We start from the raw sequence: 19,059 nt of genomic DNA, 5'->3' as shown, positions 1-19,059 counted from the left end.
AAAATATTCTGGAAGCTCCGAGGGTCTCCTTCTTGGCCCCATCCGGACCCCCAGACTCTGCTCTATCATTCCCGACAATTGGAAAAAATGTCCGGGGGGGTCCCTGCGACCCAGGCGCCGCTAATGGGGGGGTGGGTGGGGAGAGGTGGAGAAGGGAGGGGGAAGGCGCAGAGGAGGAAGAGCGCCGCAGCCGCGGCGACTGGAGCCGGAGCAAGGGGGGACGGTTTCAAAAAATAATTAAAAATCGAGGAAATATCCTAGAAAAGCCCTTTTGGCGTGAAAACCCCAAGGAAGATCCAGGCTTCCCGAAACGGAGGTTTCGGGTGCCAGAAAGGTCTGTATCTTGACCCCTGGGGCTTTAGATCCCGAGGGGAAACTTGGAGGGGTGAGCGCCGCGGCGGGAGTGTCCGGCTGCGGCCCACAAGGGCAGAAAACTAGGGGACGTGGTGACGAGCTGAGGGAAAGACGAGGACCCGGGAGCCGCCGGAGAGAGGCACGGGGGCTCTGATCTCTCCTTTAGGGGTGCCCCGATATTCCCCCTACACACACCTCCTCCCCCCTTTCCTACCCCACCCAAATCTCCGCACCGAGGAAACTGGAAAGCCAAACTGTAAGTAACCATTGTGAAGTGGCGGTTGGGGAAGAGGGCACTATTAGAAGTGGGGTGGCCGAGATAATGGGGTGCGAAGGGGAGTGGGCGACGTTTTCCAGCCTTTCCAACCAGAGTTTTGCAAAGCAACATGGCGAAACCACGGCAGGTCCAGAGCTGTGCATACGTGGGCACACGGCTTGCTCTCGGCAAAGATTTGGAGCAAGGGTAAAGAAGTGTTTCTTTTGGGTTCTCCTAAAACACACATTTCTTCAATGTGACTTCCGGGGCTCCTGAATTCCCCGTTTCTCTCCTCCTCCCTTCTCCTCCCTCCCCCTCCCCCCTTAGTGCCAACGCGGAGTCGCGACCACATGCGGGAACCTGAGGCTAGGACGAATTTGTTCTGGCTTTTTGGGAGGCTGCCTTTTACTTCTGGGTACCGATTTCACGGTCCTACTCCCTTCTTCACTGCACAGAAAACAACCCGGGCTTCGTAGAGGGCAGGTCGGGATGGGGGTGGGAAGAAGAGGCAGCCACATGCGGGCACACGCGCTCGGGATGCTCCCCCACCCCCGCCCCAGGACAGCCTCGTTTCTCCCAGATTTTCCTCTTCCCTCCTCTTCCCCTCCCCCAGTTAATCTTGCATCCTGCAAAGAACAGAAAAGAAGCCACGCGTCTCGCCAAAGAGTGCGAGGTAACCTCGCACACGGGAGCCGGGAGGCGGGCGCGGAGGCTGTCCTCCCTCAGTTTTAGGGTCCCTACGTGAGTGGGGGCCGAGAATGCGGGTGGGGACAGACCGAGCGTCTGTCTGCTGACCTACCTCCAGCATCCAGGTAGCCACCATCCTGCGCATGTAGGGCTGGATGTCCTTCTGCACGCATTTGAAGTAGGAGCACTGGGGAAGGTAGCGCTCCTCGATGGTGAGCAAGTTCTGCAAAACGCGGTCGTCGTAGAGCAGGTTGGCGTCTGGCACGGCCCTGCGGACCCGGTCCACCTCGCAGCACAGCAGCTCCATGGCCAGCCGGGTGCCCACTCGGTCCCTGCTCTCTCCGGAATGGAAAAGTTTTTTGGGAGGAAGGAGGAGAGAGAGTTCCCCTTACCGCCTTCCTTTGGCTAATAGGGGTTTTCGGGGGGAAAGTTAAGGGCAGAGAGAGGAGCTGGGGGAGAAGAGAGGAAAGGGATGGGCGGTGGGAGAGGAGAGCCTCGGGGGCTGCTGACTCTGCCTGCCCTCCCCTCCAAACTTGTCTCGTTCTCCCCAGCTCCCTCTCCTCTTCTGCTCTCCGAGGCAGTGACGCAAACTGGCTGGGCAGTTCTCCTCCCTCTCGCCTCGCTCCCTTCTCTGGTTCCTCCTCCCCCTTTCCTCCCCTCCCTTCAATCTCTCCCTCCCTCCCTCCTTTCCCCTCTTGTTATTAAGGAGAACAGCAGCTGGCCCGACCTAACTTCAAACGCGGTCCCCCGCCCCCCCCCACCCTTCTCCTTAGCTCTCCGAGGCCCTCTCCCTCCATCCAGCCCCGCATGCCAGGGGCCCCTGATAGGGGAACCCACAAAAAACCCACCGATTCCTACTTATTCCCTCTAATTTCGCACTCTGTAACGTATCATGCCAAAATACGACCCTCCAACTTTGGCTTCTTCAAAACCCATCCTATCACTCTTGCCCACGTATTGAAGATTCAGGAATGATGGGTAGAATACTTGAAGATGGGGTGGGCTCAGACAATTTAGAAATAGATCCCTTCAGTGAAAAACAAGGAGGGCGATTTTAGAAAATTGCAACCTCGCATACCCAGATATAAAGGTTGTGTTCCTGATATTTATGTTCCTGACCATTTCAAAGCTGTTTCAAAAGCCCAATTAAAGGAACCAGAACAATGTCCCCCCTGCACCGCCCCCCCCCCTCCGCAGAGTGTGTGGCGAGGAAAGGGAGGGCGATAGGAGGGAGGGGGCTGCTTCTCCGACGTGGTAGAATGTGACCCTGAACAGAACCGTCCTGTACTTGGGGGCGCTACGGGCGCCATTGGGAGACAAGGCGAGGCGCCCTGAGCTGCGGCAGGCCGGGGGCAAGGCTGCCAGCGGTTCCTTCGCGGCCAGCGGCCACGCAGGAAAAACCCGCTTCCTCGCCCCTGCATCTGCTGACAAGCCGCCCGAGGTGTCTGCCGCGAGTGTGGCCACTGATACAGCTTTCTAGGAAATAGCCCGGGAGGGGGAGGGGATGGGGGCGAAGGAGGGATTAGGTTTGGCTCCCCCTCTCCCCCCCTGCGCAAACACCACCACTCCTTCCTTTACCCCGAGGCCCCTGAATTCCACCCCGCGGTCCTTCGCCTGCGTCCTCGCCGACCCCTCCGGGTTCACGCCTCACTTGCCAGCCAGGCTTTATCCCCCGGAGCGGGACTGCGGTGGAGACGCTGCCCGCGCAGTTGGCTGTGACACGTGCTCAAATGCATCCTCGGGTCAAGGCTGCTTTCACAGGGGATATGGTGGCGTTTCCTTACCTCCTTCCTCCCGCCACCCCCCACCCTGCCTTTCAGAATTATTTCACTTTGGGAGGAAGGGGAGTGAGCCCAGCACCCCCGCGTGTTGGCGGAGCTGGCACGTGCAGCGAGCATGGCGTGGGTCCGGGCTCTGGACACACCGAGGTCCGCAGAGTGCCTCCTTCTCCGAAAAAGGGGGCCCGAGAGCAAGCGGGGCGGGGGAGGTGCGGGCTGAGTGAGCTGCTCGGTTCCCTTGAAAGGAGGGGGGAGGTGGAATAGACAAGGCGGGCAGTGAATAAACCAGAGGTGCTAGCGTTTTACTCAGGCCCGGGGGCCAGCCCCTTTAAACGAGGGTGGGGCGGAAGGGGTGGGGGGAGGGGATATCGCTTTAAAAGGGTGAGTAAGAGTTTGGGGCGCCATCTCCCCTCCCTCTATTTGCATAGCCAATGGCTCTGGGGCTCCTGCTACTGCGCGCTGATTGTTACCGGGCAGATTACTTTTTTTTTCTTTTCTTTTTTTTTTTTTTTCTTTTTTTTTTTTTTTTAGTAGGAAGAGTTCCCCGCTACATCAAAAGGAAGCCTAGGCTGGGCGGAGGGAGAACAGGGACCCGCGGGCGAGGCTGGGGAGCGGCCGGGCGCCTCCGACCTTATCAATAGCCGCGGGAATTAGTGTCCAATCTCCTGTATAGAAAGGGGAGGGAAGGGGCGGGCGAGGAAAATGTCTAATTGCTGTTAGAAGCCATTAGCTTTCGGGAAGAAAAAAAGCTCACTGAAAAACCCAAGTTGCAAACTCAAAATGAAACACTCGGCGATGACAAACTCAAAAGTGATGACACTCCAGCTGAGTACGGTGTTCCTCGGAATAGAGTCGGTCCCTGACAATCACCTATTGATTTTACTCAACTTGGACTTCCCGACTCAAGCTTTTGAGTCACTGCGGGTAAATACATTAAGTTACATTTTAAGACCCCCATAAAGGAATCACTCAAACTTCACCTCAGCCACCTTTGAATGGATCAAAGAAAGCTGCTGGGGGATTAGGGGGGAGAGGTGTTTTTAAAGTATAAATCTACCCCGACAGACAAGGACAGAGCCGGCGAGGGCTTCCAGCCTCTTGACATCACTTGATAACTAATCGAGCGCGGTCCCCTCTCCACCTCCCTGCAGGGAAAGCATCCCCAGCCCTGGGTCTCCTCGAGGGGGGAGGAGGGCGGGGAAGAGGCGGGTGGTCGTCCTCGGGGCCTCGCCCACCCTGGGAAGAAAGCCTGGGTGGCGAACGCTCAAGTCCCTGGCCCTCTAGCCCCTTCCCTCCACTCCTACCCTTACCCCCGTCAGGCTTTGCAGAGAAATTCCGGCGGGTTGGGGGGCAGAGGTGCCGGCGTAGGGGAGGGGCGCGGGCGGATGTCCCTGTCTCAATTTACCCAGACCCGCGAGTGCGGACGCTTCCCGCGTGGCAGGCTGGCCTTTGCAAGTTCCCCGGTTCACTTCCCCTTCCTATTACGGACTGCTCCCGAACATCAACTTCGCCACGAATCGGTCCCCCAGTCGTGTTTCAGTCTCCAACACGTGGGGTGGGGAGCGAAAGGGTGCGGTGGTTGCCAGGAATGTCTCTGGGAGATTTGGACTGGGAACCGAGTTTTCCCTTTCGGTCGCCACTCCGACTGTGTGTGAAATCCTTAATTTTGCTGGGTAAAAAGCACTCCCAGAGCCACGCGGGTAAACGCACGTTGCCTTCCGGGCAAAAGTGCGCGTTTTCTTTGAGAGTAGACTTAGGTATGGAGAAAAAACCAAGAGCCTGTGCTCTGGCTTTTAAGTCAAAACTGGTCATTGTTGGGGGGGGAGGGGGAAAGAAGACTGCTAGTTCTTTCTTACCCCCTTTGCACCCCTCAAGGCAAAAAAAAAACACAAAACACACTATCCTGTCCTTTGTAGGATCAGTGATAAACTTGAGCGAACGCAAGTTTTATTGGACTTTTATTCCCTCCCTTGCCGGCTCCCCACCCCTACTCCCCGCGTTTTGGAGTTTCGGTTGGAAAGTGTACAAAACCCTGTAGGTGCAGGGTGCAGCCGGGTGTTGGGTGTTTATAGGTACATTTCTGCAAGAACCTGCAACGCTAAGCATACATACTTCCAAGCTCACCTGGCGGATGCCCGCCAGCCAGGTGATCGCGCCGTCGGCTCCAAACCTTGGAGCCGCGCGAGTTCGAGCCCGGCTCCCTCCGCGTCCCAGCACTCAGGCCGTGTTGGGGGAGGGGAGTGGGTTCAGGTTCAGGAATGGGGGCCATTTCCCTCCCCCTACCTCCTCCAAGGCGTAGAACTGTGTATATGTTTTTCCACTGAGGGATGAATGGTCAGACAACCAAAACCGAAAACCCGACAGTTATTTAAAAGTGGATGTCGAAGTGTCCCAGGCTTGGCTCCGAGCTCCCAGAATATCAGAAAGGAACAGAAGGAGGTACAGAAAGAGGAATTGGGGGTCAATAGGAAGGGAATAAGAGCAAACTAGAAAAATGTGCGAAAGGAAAAGGGAAAATCGGCAACTGGAGAACACGGGGAACGTGAGTGGGTAGGAACAAGCCGACAGGAGTCTCCTAGAAGCCTGGGCATTGCGATTCCAGGTGTGAATAAGCTTCCGGGGCCCTCTCGCCGCCGCCCCCCCGCCCGTCCTGGGGATCCAGCCGGGGGCACAGTCCGGCCTGGCCTGCGCATTCAAACTGCCCCTGCGGCGCGCTGCAGCTTGCGCCGGGGCTGTGTGCCTGGGGCGGCAGATGCGATAGGCGTGGGTTAGAAAGAACTGCGCCTGCCGTCTGTTCACCCACCTAGCATCTTACGCCCCTCCCTTGGAAAAAAAAAAAGTAAAAAGACCCGAACTTCCCCCTCTTCCTGTCTGATTCAGCTGCAGGACACGCCTCACGAGGCCGAAAATAGCTCTGGAAATGCATTAGCTTTATAAAAGTGAATTTTCCAATATTATTTGGGGTGGGGGGCGTCTGGCTCCCAGCGTCGGCTGGGCCCTGCCCCCCGGGAGGAAAAGGAACGGGCCTTCTGAGTCCCTCGCCCTCCCCCAGGCGCCCGGGGAGGGGGCCGCTGAGCCGCTGAATCGCGCCTCCGCTCGGGGAGTCACCACGAGGCTTTTTCGCGGAATTTTGACGTCATCCACACGTGGGGGAAGGGGCTGGGAGAGCGAGAGGAAGCGGCGGGGGAGGGGGCCGACGGGCGGGGAGCGACGCAGGGCGGCGGCTGCGTGTCCGGCCCCGCGCGGTGGGCGCACAAGCCGCGGACCCGGCAGTGTCGCTGGCTCAGCCGGCCCGCGGGCTGGAGGAGGCTGCTGTGCTCGCTTGCCGGCGAGTCGAAGTGGCGGCCCTGCCCCCGACCCTTCCCGGCCCCCGCCATCTTTCACCAACTCCCCCCTCAAAGAGTTTATTTTATTTTACTTTTTACTTTAATATCGGGAGCAGCTCTTAACTCCGGAAAAGGCTTATTTCTTTGGGTTGTGGTCCAGTTCCGCTCGATAGCTACCTCAGCCTGAATATCGCGATTGCTGGTCGCGACGCAGTGTCTCTTAGCTTTCCATCCTCTCTCCAGCGAGAGAGACGTGAATGTGTTTTTCTGTTCCTCGGGTCATGAGTTCTGCATTTACTTTTACACCAGGAGTGTTTCACGCGCTACCTATTCCTCTCTGCTCCTCTCCCCACTCACTATTTAAATACCAAGTAGATTGGTTGATACTGTGATAATATAAAATCTAACTTCGGAGGATGGATGTGAGCAACATTGGACCAACTTTGCTGTATTAGGAGCAAGTTCGTGTAGAAATATGCTTGTCAAAAGAGTTCCACAAATAGATGGGCAAAAAAGGGCAGGGGCGACACCCTTCCACTCGCTGGATGTCCACGTGGTATCTGTACTCAGGGAGAACCTTCTAAACTGCAGGGGCTGAAAACTGCAACTTCGGAGGGAGCCCACGCACCTTGATTTCCCCTAAATTTGCGCCGTTTTTTAATCTTTCAATCTGGGAAGTGATATGCGAAATATGTCATTTCTAAACCCACGGTGACAATTCTGAGATTATGCTGAAATTTACAAGGAGCTTCAGTGGGAAATGTTGGGAGAAAAATAGTAAATGTGAACTGGCTTTTACCTCAATGAAGTAAAGTAACTTGCAGGAATCAGATGCAGAAAGCTAGGGGTTTCTTTGAAAATGTGGATTTGAGGTGGAATTATTTGTTTCAAATGTAATAGAGAAGCTTGCTGTTTGAATCAGATATCAAGTGTAGAAATGTTTCTTTTTTAAAATGACAGAGTTTGGTTATGAGCAGTACTTTCTTCCTTCGTTTTAACATGGTCCCTCCATTTTAAACTTACTATTTATTTATTTTTCGTTTGATGGTTGCTAATCTGACCCAAGTGACTTTTTTTTATCAATAAAATATCAATACTTGCTGTGGATGCTCAGCCTGAGTGAACTGTATTTAAGAATGCTTGCTTTTTGGTGCCTGATTTGATGGACACTTAGTTTGTGTGTACAAAGGTAGAAAAATAGGATAAACTATTGGAAAGGGGGCGTGGGGGTAGGAGCCAAAGGAAGTATTTAAAAAACCCAAAAGACAAATGTTCTTTCAATTTTGCTCCTGCTTAATTTCAGACATTTAAGTTACAGGAAGTTAAGTTTAAGCACTTTGTAGATCTAAATTCTTAATAAAGTGTCAAGAATTCTTTTTGAGCAATAGTCATTTTTATTTTTCTAAACACTTTGATTTTATTAAAGTTGAAACATTAATTTCCCTTAAAAATGTTCACTTTCTCAGTATGATTGAACATTCTTTTGCTTTTATTCAGCTGTGTGTTAGTTACAAGCAATAGAAAATATTTCTAATAAATATTCCTCATTTCATGCTTTATTTTTTAAGGATTACCAGCATCTGTTAGCACAGTTTACAACATTCCCATTCTACAACATGCTGAATTCATAGTCTCCAAACTTTAAAAAATTAATTAATAAAAACCAAAGAAACAGTTTTCTTGTTGAGGCTTTTTTGTTCCCTGGTAGCAAACATCAGGAGTCAAATTGAAAATTTTTCTAAAATTATTTTCTTGGTGGTCTTCTGTTGGCATTAAGAGGAATGAGTTTTGAAATGTGAAACAGGTTGTTTTTAAATGTTTATAATCTTCAAAATGTGCACCTCTAGAGAGGTACATTCTTCCTATTTTGGGATTGATCTGAAAGCAAGCATTTTGTATAAGTATGCTCGACTGTCCAAACTAGGTTGGATTTAGACTCTTAGGAAGAATGCATTTCTTCTTTGTTCAGCCTAAAGTAAGGGCATCTGCTCTTAACATGAACTTGAAACAAAGTGTGTGCCTATGCATTATGTAAACAACTTAGAAAAGCACAAATCCAGAGCAGAGGGTTTTATGTGGAAGGTGAAATTAGAGCAAAAAATTCTAATTTATTTCTGCTGTTAGTCATCTCAAATAACACTTTCATTGTGGTCCCATCAGCTATAAGCCAAATAATTCTTTCTTTGTGATGCATAAAGGTAAGTTCCTTCAAGCCTATTTAGTAATGATGATGATAATTCCTCTGTCTCTTCTTTCAATGAATGTACGTGTGAGCCTTCACTTTATTTTCTTTTAAAAATCGTCATCAAATGGTAAAAAAATTATGGACACTGAAGTTAGGTTTTTGTCCTGGGAAATAACATCAAAAGCACTCAATTTGCCTCTTTTGAAAAGAAAAAGTCACCAAAATTTAGTGTACCTATTGCTTAGGGGAAGGAAAAAAAAAAAAAAACAGGATTAAAAAGGAATAAGAAAATTCCTTTGCCTAACTTTCAAATTCTTTTCCTTCATCATACCCACATGTTTCGGTTTTTGAAAGCAGCTAGTCAGTCCATCGGGCAAATGCAAATCTAGGACCAGAATTTTCTCTTCTGGTGTCAAGGAAGATGTTCTGTAATGGAGTGGTTCGGGTAGTTTACGTAAGGTTTCAGATGAAATGTCACACATCTGGCATCGAACACCAATTCTTTCAGGATTGTAAAACATTATTTTAAAACATATTTTGAGAGAGGGGAATCTAGATCATGGACAAGATGTGTGCAGGCCGTTTTGTGTGTGAGTATTCCTGAAATCATTTAAACTCAGGAAATTTAGTTGTATCAAGTAGCGGCACATGAGATCTCTATTTTGTGATTCCAATTAACTGGTCAATAGCAAGTTTTCCTATCCTGTACTTCTGAATAAATATTCTTCTAATGTTTCTCTTTTTAAATAAAATGGCACATCTAATGTAAAATATCCCTAACAGAATATTAAATAAGACTTAAATTTACTTTCCTTTGTACAAGAAAAGTTCATATAATTACTCTTTGTAGTGTAATTACCAACAATTTTATGTCATCTAGCAAATGATTTAAGTAAGTCGGTAATGGAACGCCAGTGAAATTTGCTACACTTGGGATGAAAACCATACTTACTTCAAGAAATCAGTCTGACCTTCCGTTTAGACTCTTAAGACTTTACCTAAGCTACTTGTAAGTTTCACGAGTGGAAATCGGTCAGATCTAGGAAAGCCTTGTTCTCTACCATAGATTAGATGCAGTCTTGTTTGGAAACAGGGCAATCGCCTGTAGAACCTCGTGCCATTTTGGCGAGTCACAGAATATGTCTTTTGTGTCTGGGAGTCTGCGATTGAAATTCTATATAGTATTCATCAAGGTTATTCATGCTGAGCGATCACATATGTGTTAAACTGATAACATCACAGGTCTGTGCACAGATACATCAGAGCATGCTGGGGGCACACTTCAGATTTGTAAGGTAGAATTTAAATGGTTTAATGGAGGAGTCAAATACACTGAGATTTGTGTGCTTTGGTCATGACTTTGGCTTTTGTGATTTATTCATTCATTCATTTGGTAAAAACGGAGTCCTTACCATGTACCAAACAGTGTGCTAAGCATTGGGGATGCAGTGGACAAGTAATTATATACTCAATAAATGTTTTGAAAGGCAGGCAGGAAGGAAAAAGAGTCAAGTAATACAGTCTCTGTCCCAGAGCAGCACATTTTCTGGTGATTAAGAATGGGAAAGTATTGATATCCCATAACCGAATGCATTCAAAACATAATAAAACCAAAGAACGAGATGCCATGTTTTATCCATCTTACAAAACCTGCCTTAAACCAGGTACATGGAAATTTATCTTCTCTTTAAAACTCAACCTAATCAAGTAATCACTTGAATTGCATAGAATTTTTTATTATGTTCTTAAATTATGTTCTTAATTTGTTCATCATCTCTTGGAACTACTGCTTGATTGGATGTCTGGGTCACACGTTTGGGGTTTAGTTATCCGTCCTTTTAAAGCAGCCGAAGATAGAGCAGCTTTCTTGGTCTATCATTTCAGAGTGATGGAGCATTCCTTTCTCTGAGTAGCTTTATTTCCCAGAGCATCTGTTTCTTGTCTGAATGAACCCACCCTGAATCTGACAGGGTATTGGTGGGTGTTTCACTCCTTTGGTTAGGGAAGCTGATGTCAGAATAGCTCATTTACTCGTCCTGGGTCACCCAAACATTGACAGAGCAGAATATATCTGATTATTAGCATGCATGTCTCCTAAACTGATGCAGAAAATAGTGCCCTTGTCATTGGCATCACGTTGATGAAATGGCACCAGGCTAGAGGTTAGAATCCTCGCATTCTGGTTCCTACTCTGCACCAACCAGCACGGTGACTTGAGGATAGCTTAAATGTTTCCATCTCTAACGTTCCTCATCCACAAAATTAGCTAGCTGTAGTAGATGACATTAAGTTCCATTTCAGCGCTAGATTTCTAAAGTTCCAATAGCGTTATCATCATCATCATCATCATCATAAAATACTCATATCTTTAGCATCTTTTATATATTTTATGTTTTACGTAATGATTCTTAAATTGCGGATTTACATATATTCTCACTCTAGGTATCTGAGAGATAAGAACTCATCATGGGTTGAAATCCCATTTAAAATCCAGTTCCTTGGATAGGTGGGCACTTGACGCGTGTATGTCAGCTGATGGAGAGTGCTGTTTTCCTTATCCTAAGTCAATAGAATAGGATGGCAGTCTTCAAAAATATATGGAATGTAAAAATACATAGACTATAGCACTGTTCCAGGGTGCTTAAGGCAATCCCAGCACATAAGTTAAACTCACCTTATGCTTATTCCTACAATTCAAACATAGCCCCCATTGGAGCACATATTGACATATAGTTTTGCATGGACCCTAATTTGCAGATCCTTCTGTAGGTAACTAAACAACAGCTCAGAGCCACTGTGGGACTCTATAAAAGAGGCTCATTCAGAGCTACATGGAATTCATGGGACATCAGGTGGCTCCTTCAGTGAAAAGGGAACAAAGCACATTTCCCAGAGTTGCTCCATTAGGCAAGACATCCCTGCGTGCCTTCTGGCACGTCGTAGTAACTACGTAGGAACCAGTAAGCAAAGCTTTCTGCTGTGCCTCACTTTTCATTTCTTTGAACATGTGAGAAACTTCATGCATCAGGGTTCTTTGTACTCCAATAAAGTCCACTTAGATATAAATTATTTACTTTACAAATATATGTATTTGTAAACACGTTGCCTTCTTAAAGTGTGGCTAAAGAAAATTGTAGTGATTAATAAGCAATTACGTTTGGGAGGGTTCTGGACAGTGTTCCATACAATTGTTTTAAATGTATGGTGTATGGTGTCATATAGAAAGCACTGTACTTGGGATTGGAGGAGGTGGGTTCTAGTCCCCGATATGTCACAAGCTGTGTAATGGGGGGCAAGACTTGCATGAGAATACAACATTTTAGGGTTGTAAGGGAACCCATGGGTCTCCAAGCCCATACCCCCATCTATCACAGAGGAACCCCTTTAGAGCATTCCTGACAGATAAAGAGGGTGCCTTCGCTCAAATGTTTCTCCTGATAAGGAACTCATGTCCTCTAAGGTAACCCCATTGTCTATCAATTCTGTTTATATGTTGCTTTCTTGGTTGAACTGGATGCTTTATCAACAGCTAAGCAACGCTGGTGTCTGCTGACTGTTGTTGGGCCTTGAGCCAGATCCTTTGCCTTACAGTATCTTCCCAAGAATCACATGCTATTAGGATCCTGAAGGATAGACAGGTTAGTAACTTAATGATGGTGACTCCGTTAGTTAGGAGTCCCAAACTTCCTGCTTCCTGGTAATTTTTGCCCACAAATGCTGTTTCTGGCCGCTGAAACATCAGAATTAGCCATCTCCCTCATTTATGCTGAGAGTTGGTCAGATATTTGAGGATGCTATCCCCTCCTCCATTCTCCCCCAGGCTAGGGCTACCTTTTCTCTGCAGATACTCAGTGGGGCACTAGCTCCTCATTAGAAGGCTACTCACCTCTGGATCCCGACGAGTTCATGGCTATCCAACTTACAGTATGGTATCCTTAATCAAAGTGTGGTATTCTTACTGTGGCTAACGAGAAAGCAACTTGGAACAACGTCAAAACCTGTAGACAATCAAGGTGGTTATAGCAAAACACATTAGGCCCACAGACGGCCATTTGTCTCCCCTCGCCCCGTTTTCCTTAAGCGAGCACACCCAGTACCACTGAGGGTGCAAGAGCCTGGACAGGGAAGAAAGTACTGAAAGAAAAAGACTGTCAACCAAGAATTCTATATTATCCAAAATTATCTATATGCCAAGAATTCTATGTACAAAAATTATCCTTCAAAAATGAAGAAGCAATTAAGACATCTTCAGATAAACAAAAACTGAGTGAATTTGTTGCTAGCAGACCTCCGTAAAAAATACTAAAGGGAGTTCTTGTGGTTTAAATGAAAGAGCACTAGACAGTAACTCAAATCCACACAAATAAATAAAAAGCACTGATAAATGTAACTACATAGGTAAATATATAGACAATATAGATGTATTGGGGGTTTTTTGGTAACAAGTTTCTTCTACCTAATTTAAAAGCCAACTACATAAATCAATCATTATAAAACTGGGTTGATAGGCTTATAATGTATAACAATGTAAGTTGTATGACAATAATAGCACAAAGGAGTGAGAGGAACAGTGCTGCACTGGAGTCAAAATGTTGTATATTATTGAAGTTAAGTTGGTATGAATCCAAACTACACTGTTTTAAGTTAAGATGTTAATTGTAATCCACAGGACACCCACTAAGAAAATAATATTTTTTAAAAAAGGAAATGAAACAATAAGAGAATTTAAATGGCACACTAGATAATACTATTTAACAAAAAGCAGATATTAATGGAAAAAAGAAGAACTAAAAAGACACAATACATATAAAAAACAAATAGCAAAATGGCAGATGTAAGTCCTATCTTATCAGTAACATATTAAATACAAATGGATTAAACACTCCAATCAAAGGGAAGTGATTGGCAGAATAGATTCTAAAAACATGATTCAACTAGAGCTATCTACAAGAGACAAACTTTAGATTGAAAGACTATACAAATACGTTGAAAGTAAAAAGATGAAAAGTATATATATTATGCAAACACTAACCAAAAGAGAGCTGAAATGGCTATACTAATACCAGACAAAATAGACTTTAAGACAAAAATTGTTACTAAGATGAAAAAGAACACTTTATAATGATAAGAGGGTCAAATCATCTGGAACACCTAACAGTTATAAACATATATAAACCTAATAAAAGAGCCCCCAAAATACATGAAAAAAATCTGCTTTGTAGTGAGCAGAAACCTGACTCTGTTGCTTTCATTTCTTGGTCTTATTTATGCCCTGGAGAGCCCCACACAAAATAGGTCTCACTGCTATGTGATTAGAGAGTTTTTCAAATATCTGAAGCCAACTCTCATGCCTATTCTCACTTTCAGTTTTTTATGTGATCTTTATAAAATTTTTCCTGGAATTCAATTATGTTCTCTTATAAAGAAAGCAGTCCTGTCACATGGCAGGTTCTCATTCACCTGCACTTCAAGCTACGATACTCATTTCTCCCTGGGATCATGGACGTGAGCACCTTTGAGGCAGGGAGAGAAGGTGGCTAGAAGCCAGGTAGGTGGTCCTCTGCTGCTTCTTCATCTTCTTACTGTGCTATAATAATAGGAAGTAAAAGCCTTTGTAAATCAGCTGTAAGCTTTACTGAGCATTGGGCATTGTACACACACAACCGTCTTCTTCCCTTTCAGTTCTGTATGGCTGCTATGACTATGCCCTGTGTTATAGATGAGAAACTGATGCTTAGAGGGCTTCTTTAAGTTGTATAGGTCACACAGCTTCTACATATCTTTCAGATCCTGAGCTCAAAGTACTGTATCCCTGTCTTTAAGTTCTCATTCCACATTTCAGAAAATTAAACTAGAACTCTTAAACAATGCCTTATGGGTATGGCTTACATGTAAAAGACGACTTAGCACTCGAATCATCAGACCCATGCTAAAAAAATAGACTTTGGACTGACATCAAGAAATCGGTAAATAAATATATGTTAACCTCAAAGAAACGTTTAAAATATGTATGACTTTTTCAAAATGAGTTCTCAGTTTCCCAACATTTTCAGATAACCCACCACCTTCTCAATCACATCAGAGAGATCTCTACTTTGGGTTTTGTTTTGTTTTGTTTTGTTTTAATAAGAGTTTAAAAACCTGAACAAGATCATGCCAAACCACTGTTCTGTAAATTGATTTTTTTCAGTTAACAACATAATCTCTTGGGGTCTTTCTATGCCAGTACATATAGATCTATTTCATTCATTGTAAGTGCAGAATTTTTTTCAATAGTAGGAGTGCATCATGATTTAACCATTTCCTACAATTAATAGCACTTGGGTGCCCTACCTCACCAATTTTTTGCTTTTCTAAATAATGTTCCATTAAACACCATTGTACTTTGCTTCTTTGTGCATTTCAGTGTCTGTAGGAGAAAAATATTGAGGTCTTGATTCTATAAATTAAGTGGTCCTAGATAGAAAATGAACATCTTGAGGTCCCCATCTTCAAAAATCGTATAGTCTATAGGGAACAAACACATACACACATAGCTTTCACTTTAATATCGGAGAGGGGGAGATAGGATGACCTTAATATTATGGGAGTGCAGGAAGAGGGACGCTGAGGGGTCAGCTGAGTGGATGACTAAGAAGTCTGCATGGAGGAGGTGGCACTTCATTGCCTGGCATTGTGCCTGTTATTTGTTTGGACTCAGACCATTTGGTTGGATGAATAGTGACAAAGATGGAAAGGAAGGATGCTCTTGGCAAAGGCGACAAAGCTCAGGAAGAAAAGTGGGGAGTGCACAGTATGCGCAGCCAGGACCTGGCTGGTATGGCTGGGGTATCTGGAGCATCGCTCACCTCAGGGCAGTGGCAGAGGCTGGGGACGGAGAGGATGCCAGGGGCTTGGAGTAAAAAGCACCAGGAGGGATTCAGATTTGTCTGGAAAAGAATTTTTCTTCAGGGTATGTGACCAAGGTTGAGTGCAGAATTTAAGAACAGAGCAGGCAGCCCTCTGATTGAGATGGTAAGAGCCAGCTAGATGGATCCGTGTTCTCTAGAGTTGGTCCAGCAGCCCTGCGTTTTCCTGAATCTATTCCTATGGCAGTTTCTATGCTTCACTTTTGGGGGTTGTTTATGCTTTGAATTCAAGTGAAATATCCATGCGGAAGAAAAACGACACAGTTTTAGAGGGGGAAAAACCCACCTACTTTTAGCTACCACTATGTCTATATCTATAAAAATTCTTTTCATGCCCCGTGAATTTCAACATGCAGTTTATCTTGTTTGTTCCATAAAACATCAGATGCGACTGTAATGGCCTAACCCCAAAAAGATAACTCGACACACATCAAACATTCAGCAGCATTCCAAATAACCTTATGCTGGAGCCTGCCTTCTACGGGGCCATGTGGATGTCAGCCACACACAACTTGAGTCACGCTGACATAGCTGGCATGCCTGGATTGCGATGGAATCTCAGGGGTACAAATCACAGGCCAGAGAAAAGAAAGCCATTGGCTGGAACAAACAATGCAAGAGTGTTCACATCTCTGCAGAATGAGGGGTATTAATGGGAGGGGGGATGACAATTGCAGCCAGAGGAGGACACTGACCCCAAAGCAGGGTGGGCACAGCTCAGTGGTGCTGGGCCACTGGGCAGAAGCTTTCCAGGGGCTCAGGCCATGGCCACACCCTTTTTCTCCTGACCTCCAATCAGATAAATTAATCAGATACCAGATGTTTCACTAAAACTACTTCCTGAACCCAATGCCCTGTTGTCTTCAGGGATTCGAGAAATCCAGAGTTGGTAATAGTGGCCGAAATTTATTGAGCACTTCGATTGACTAGACACTGTGCTAGGCATCTTACAAATAATTCATTTGATGCTCGCAGCTCCATGGTGAGGTGATTTTAACAATTCCCATTTCATGAAGGAGGAAACTGAGGCTAGGAAGGAGTAAGAAATGTACCTGAATTCCACAGCCAGTAACTGGCAGGGACTTGAACCACCATCTTTCAGAAGCCAAAGCCTGGGCTTCGGACCACCGCACTCAAAGTCATGTGGCTGATTCATGCAAACTGGGCCACCCCAGTGGTGCCTCCCAGATGGTGGGACTCTGTGGGTTGAGCCAGTAGAGGAAAATTCTAAGAGATTCTTTTTACTCTCCTGGTTTCCTGGGGGTTGGGTAGGCATGTTTAAACATGCTATTCATTCAACTCTGGTTTACCTCAGTGATTATGGGGTGCAGGGCTCCTGGCTAGGCATAGAGAGGGGAAGCGAGGATGCCCCAGGGTTGGGGGAGGAGGGCTGCAGGCTGCAGGCAATGTTGCAGCCACCTGCGTTTGCGAGGTCTTAGATCTCTAATGAGTTTGGTCATTACTTTCTAGCCAGGGCCGGCCTTCCTTCCTTCCTTCCTTCCTTCCTTCCTTCCTTCCTTCCTTCCTTCCTTCCTTCTTTCCTCCCTTCCTCCTTCCCTCTCTCTTTCTTTCAAGATTTTTTTTCTAATGTAAACCTTTTTTTGACTTAACTACATGTCAAGTATGGTGCTGAATCATTAACATAAAACAGTGAGCAAGCAACATCCCTTTGGTGGTCCAACGATTGAATGAAGTGGGTATGATTAGTCTTTCCATTTTAAGATGAAGAAACTAAAGCTCAGAGAGGTTAAGTGGTATCTCCTGTACCCACTGATTCAGTGGCCTGCCCTGCTAACCACGATCACAATGACAACGTAATACTAATGACGTGCTCACTCTGTACAGGCACCGTGTCAAATACTTCTTTGACAGCAGCTCATTCAGTCCTTACAATAACGCTATGATAGGGACCACTGTTATCTCTGTTTAACAGAGGGGGAAACTGAGACACGGACAGGTTAGGTAATTTGCCCAAGCTCGCCAAGTTGGTAAGTAGCAGAGCTGGGATTATCTTTTACTGCTTATATTTTCTGATAAAAGAGGAAGACATTTCTCAGTTTTTGTCTTATTTTTCACTTGAAATCTCCTGTGGTGACCCAGAGTGGGTGCCAGGTTACTGAGAAGAGAGTCTGAGCTGAACTGGGAAGGGGTTCCAGTGACCATGTCCCTGCAGCTCTGGAGATGAAGGGAGGTGGAGAGGCTGATGAGACGGCAGCCACAAGCCTGGGCTTTGGCCAGGGAAGGCCTCAAAGCTCCCTCGCGGGTTGGCACCCCATGCTGGGCAGCTCACAGTGACAAGTCGTGGCTTCTAGGAGAAGAACCCAACATGGTTCTTGGGAGAGGAGAAAACCAGAGGGAAGGGCTGGCACAAGCTCAGCCCTCAGATCTGAGAAGGAGTGTTTTGTGGACTCGGGCATGTAGGTAGCAGCTCTCCCAAGAGCCAGGCAAGAAAAAGTAGGTTTCTGTTTGGGCAGCAACGGGATTTCAGGGAGAAGGAGAGGCACATTCCCAACAGCGTACAGTGTTCACTCAGGGAGAGGTGGCCTCGGACCTGTACCTCTAGCGAGAGGAGATGGCCATCTCTAAGCTGACCCCTCTGCAGAGGGGAGAGGAGCTGGAGGTTGAGTTCATCACCAGTGGCCAACAATGAGACAACCATGCCTGGGAGGGTGGGAAACAAGTGCCTGTTCTTGGGGTCCTTCCACATGTCATGCTGTGTACCTTTTGTCCTGTTTACCTGTGTCCTTTATAATATCCTTTCAATAAACCGGGAATAGTGAACTGTTCTTGTGTTCTGTGAGCCAGTCTAACAAACTGTCAAACCTAGGAAGGGGTCCTGGGAACCCCTGAATTCATAGCTGGTCAGTCAGGAGTCCAGGTGGCAACATGGGACTTGTGACTGGCATCCAGGGCGGGTCAGCCTTGGGGACTGAGCCCATAACCTGTGCGGTCTATGCTAACTCCAGGTATTTAGTGTCAGGATTGAATTGAATGGTAGGACACCCAGTCGCTGTCCAGGGGTTTGGAGAATTGGTTGGTGTGGTGAAAAAGCCCACACAGAAGTGTTTTATGAGTAAACACAGTTCATAGTAGCAAAGAGACACATGAGAAGTAGGTGGGAATGACGGGTTCAGGGAGACAACCCGTTTCAGTAAATCTTGATTAATTGACTCAGGCAACCACAGACACTTCATTAACTGCTCTTCTTTTTCTGTCCTTCACTCGCAGGACAATACAAAACTGGCTCTTACAAGGATTGATGTTGAAAACGATGTACCTTCCAGAAGATGCCAAGGCCGCAGTCTGGGCCCACCTCGCTCGCCACCCCCTCTGTGTACCTCTCCTGTCCTGCACAGTAGGACGTGCTGCCCAGGGCGACCTCGAGCCAGAAGAAACCCCGGGCCCACTCACATCACCAAGAAGCTTGCATCTCTTTTCTGTGCTTGCGAAGATGGGAAAGTAGATTCCTGTTTTTGAGAGATTTCTTTATATCAAGAATTGAAACATAAAGGATTTTTTTTCAAGTTAATATTTAGCTCATAAAAATGGACTTTGGGAAAACGTC

The 19,059-nt window shown here is 46.5% G+C and overlaps 1 protein-coding gene and 1 long non-coding RNA gene across 2 annotated transcripts in view; one reads left to right on the top strand and one right to left on the bottom strand.

Annotated features, from left to right (window-relative positions):
• The window catches only part of CCND2 (cyclin D2), a 28,745-nt gene extending 26,850 nt beyond the window's left edge, over window positions 1-1,895 (bottom strand). The window contains exon 1 of the mRNA XM_019756926.2: window positions 1,410-1,895. Within this exon, the coding sequence (XP_019612485.1) occupies window positions 1,410-1,604 (195 nt within the window). The 5' untranslated portion in view covers window positions 1,605-1,895. The remainder of the gene's footprint in view (window positions 1-1,409) is intronic.
• Window positions 154-19,059, top strand: LOC141570057 (uncharacterized). Its single transcript, XR_012493824.1, has 2 exons — window positions 154-334; window positions 18,723-19,059. It is a non-coding gene; the product is annotated as an uncharacterized LOC141570057 (long non-coding RNA).

This window comes from Rhinolophus sinicus, linkage group LG02 (assembly GCF_036562045.2).
Source record: "Rhinolophus sinicus isolate RSC01 linkage group LG02, ASM3656204v1, whole genome shotgun sequence".
Classification (NCBI taxonomy): Eukaryota; Metazoa; Chordata; class Mammalia; order Chiroptera; family Rhinolophidae; genus Rhinolophus; species Rhinolophus sinicus.
Note: the sequence above shows the minus strand (reverse complement) of the source record. Positions and strands in the feature narration are given on the sequence as shown.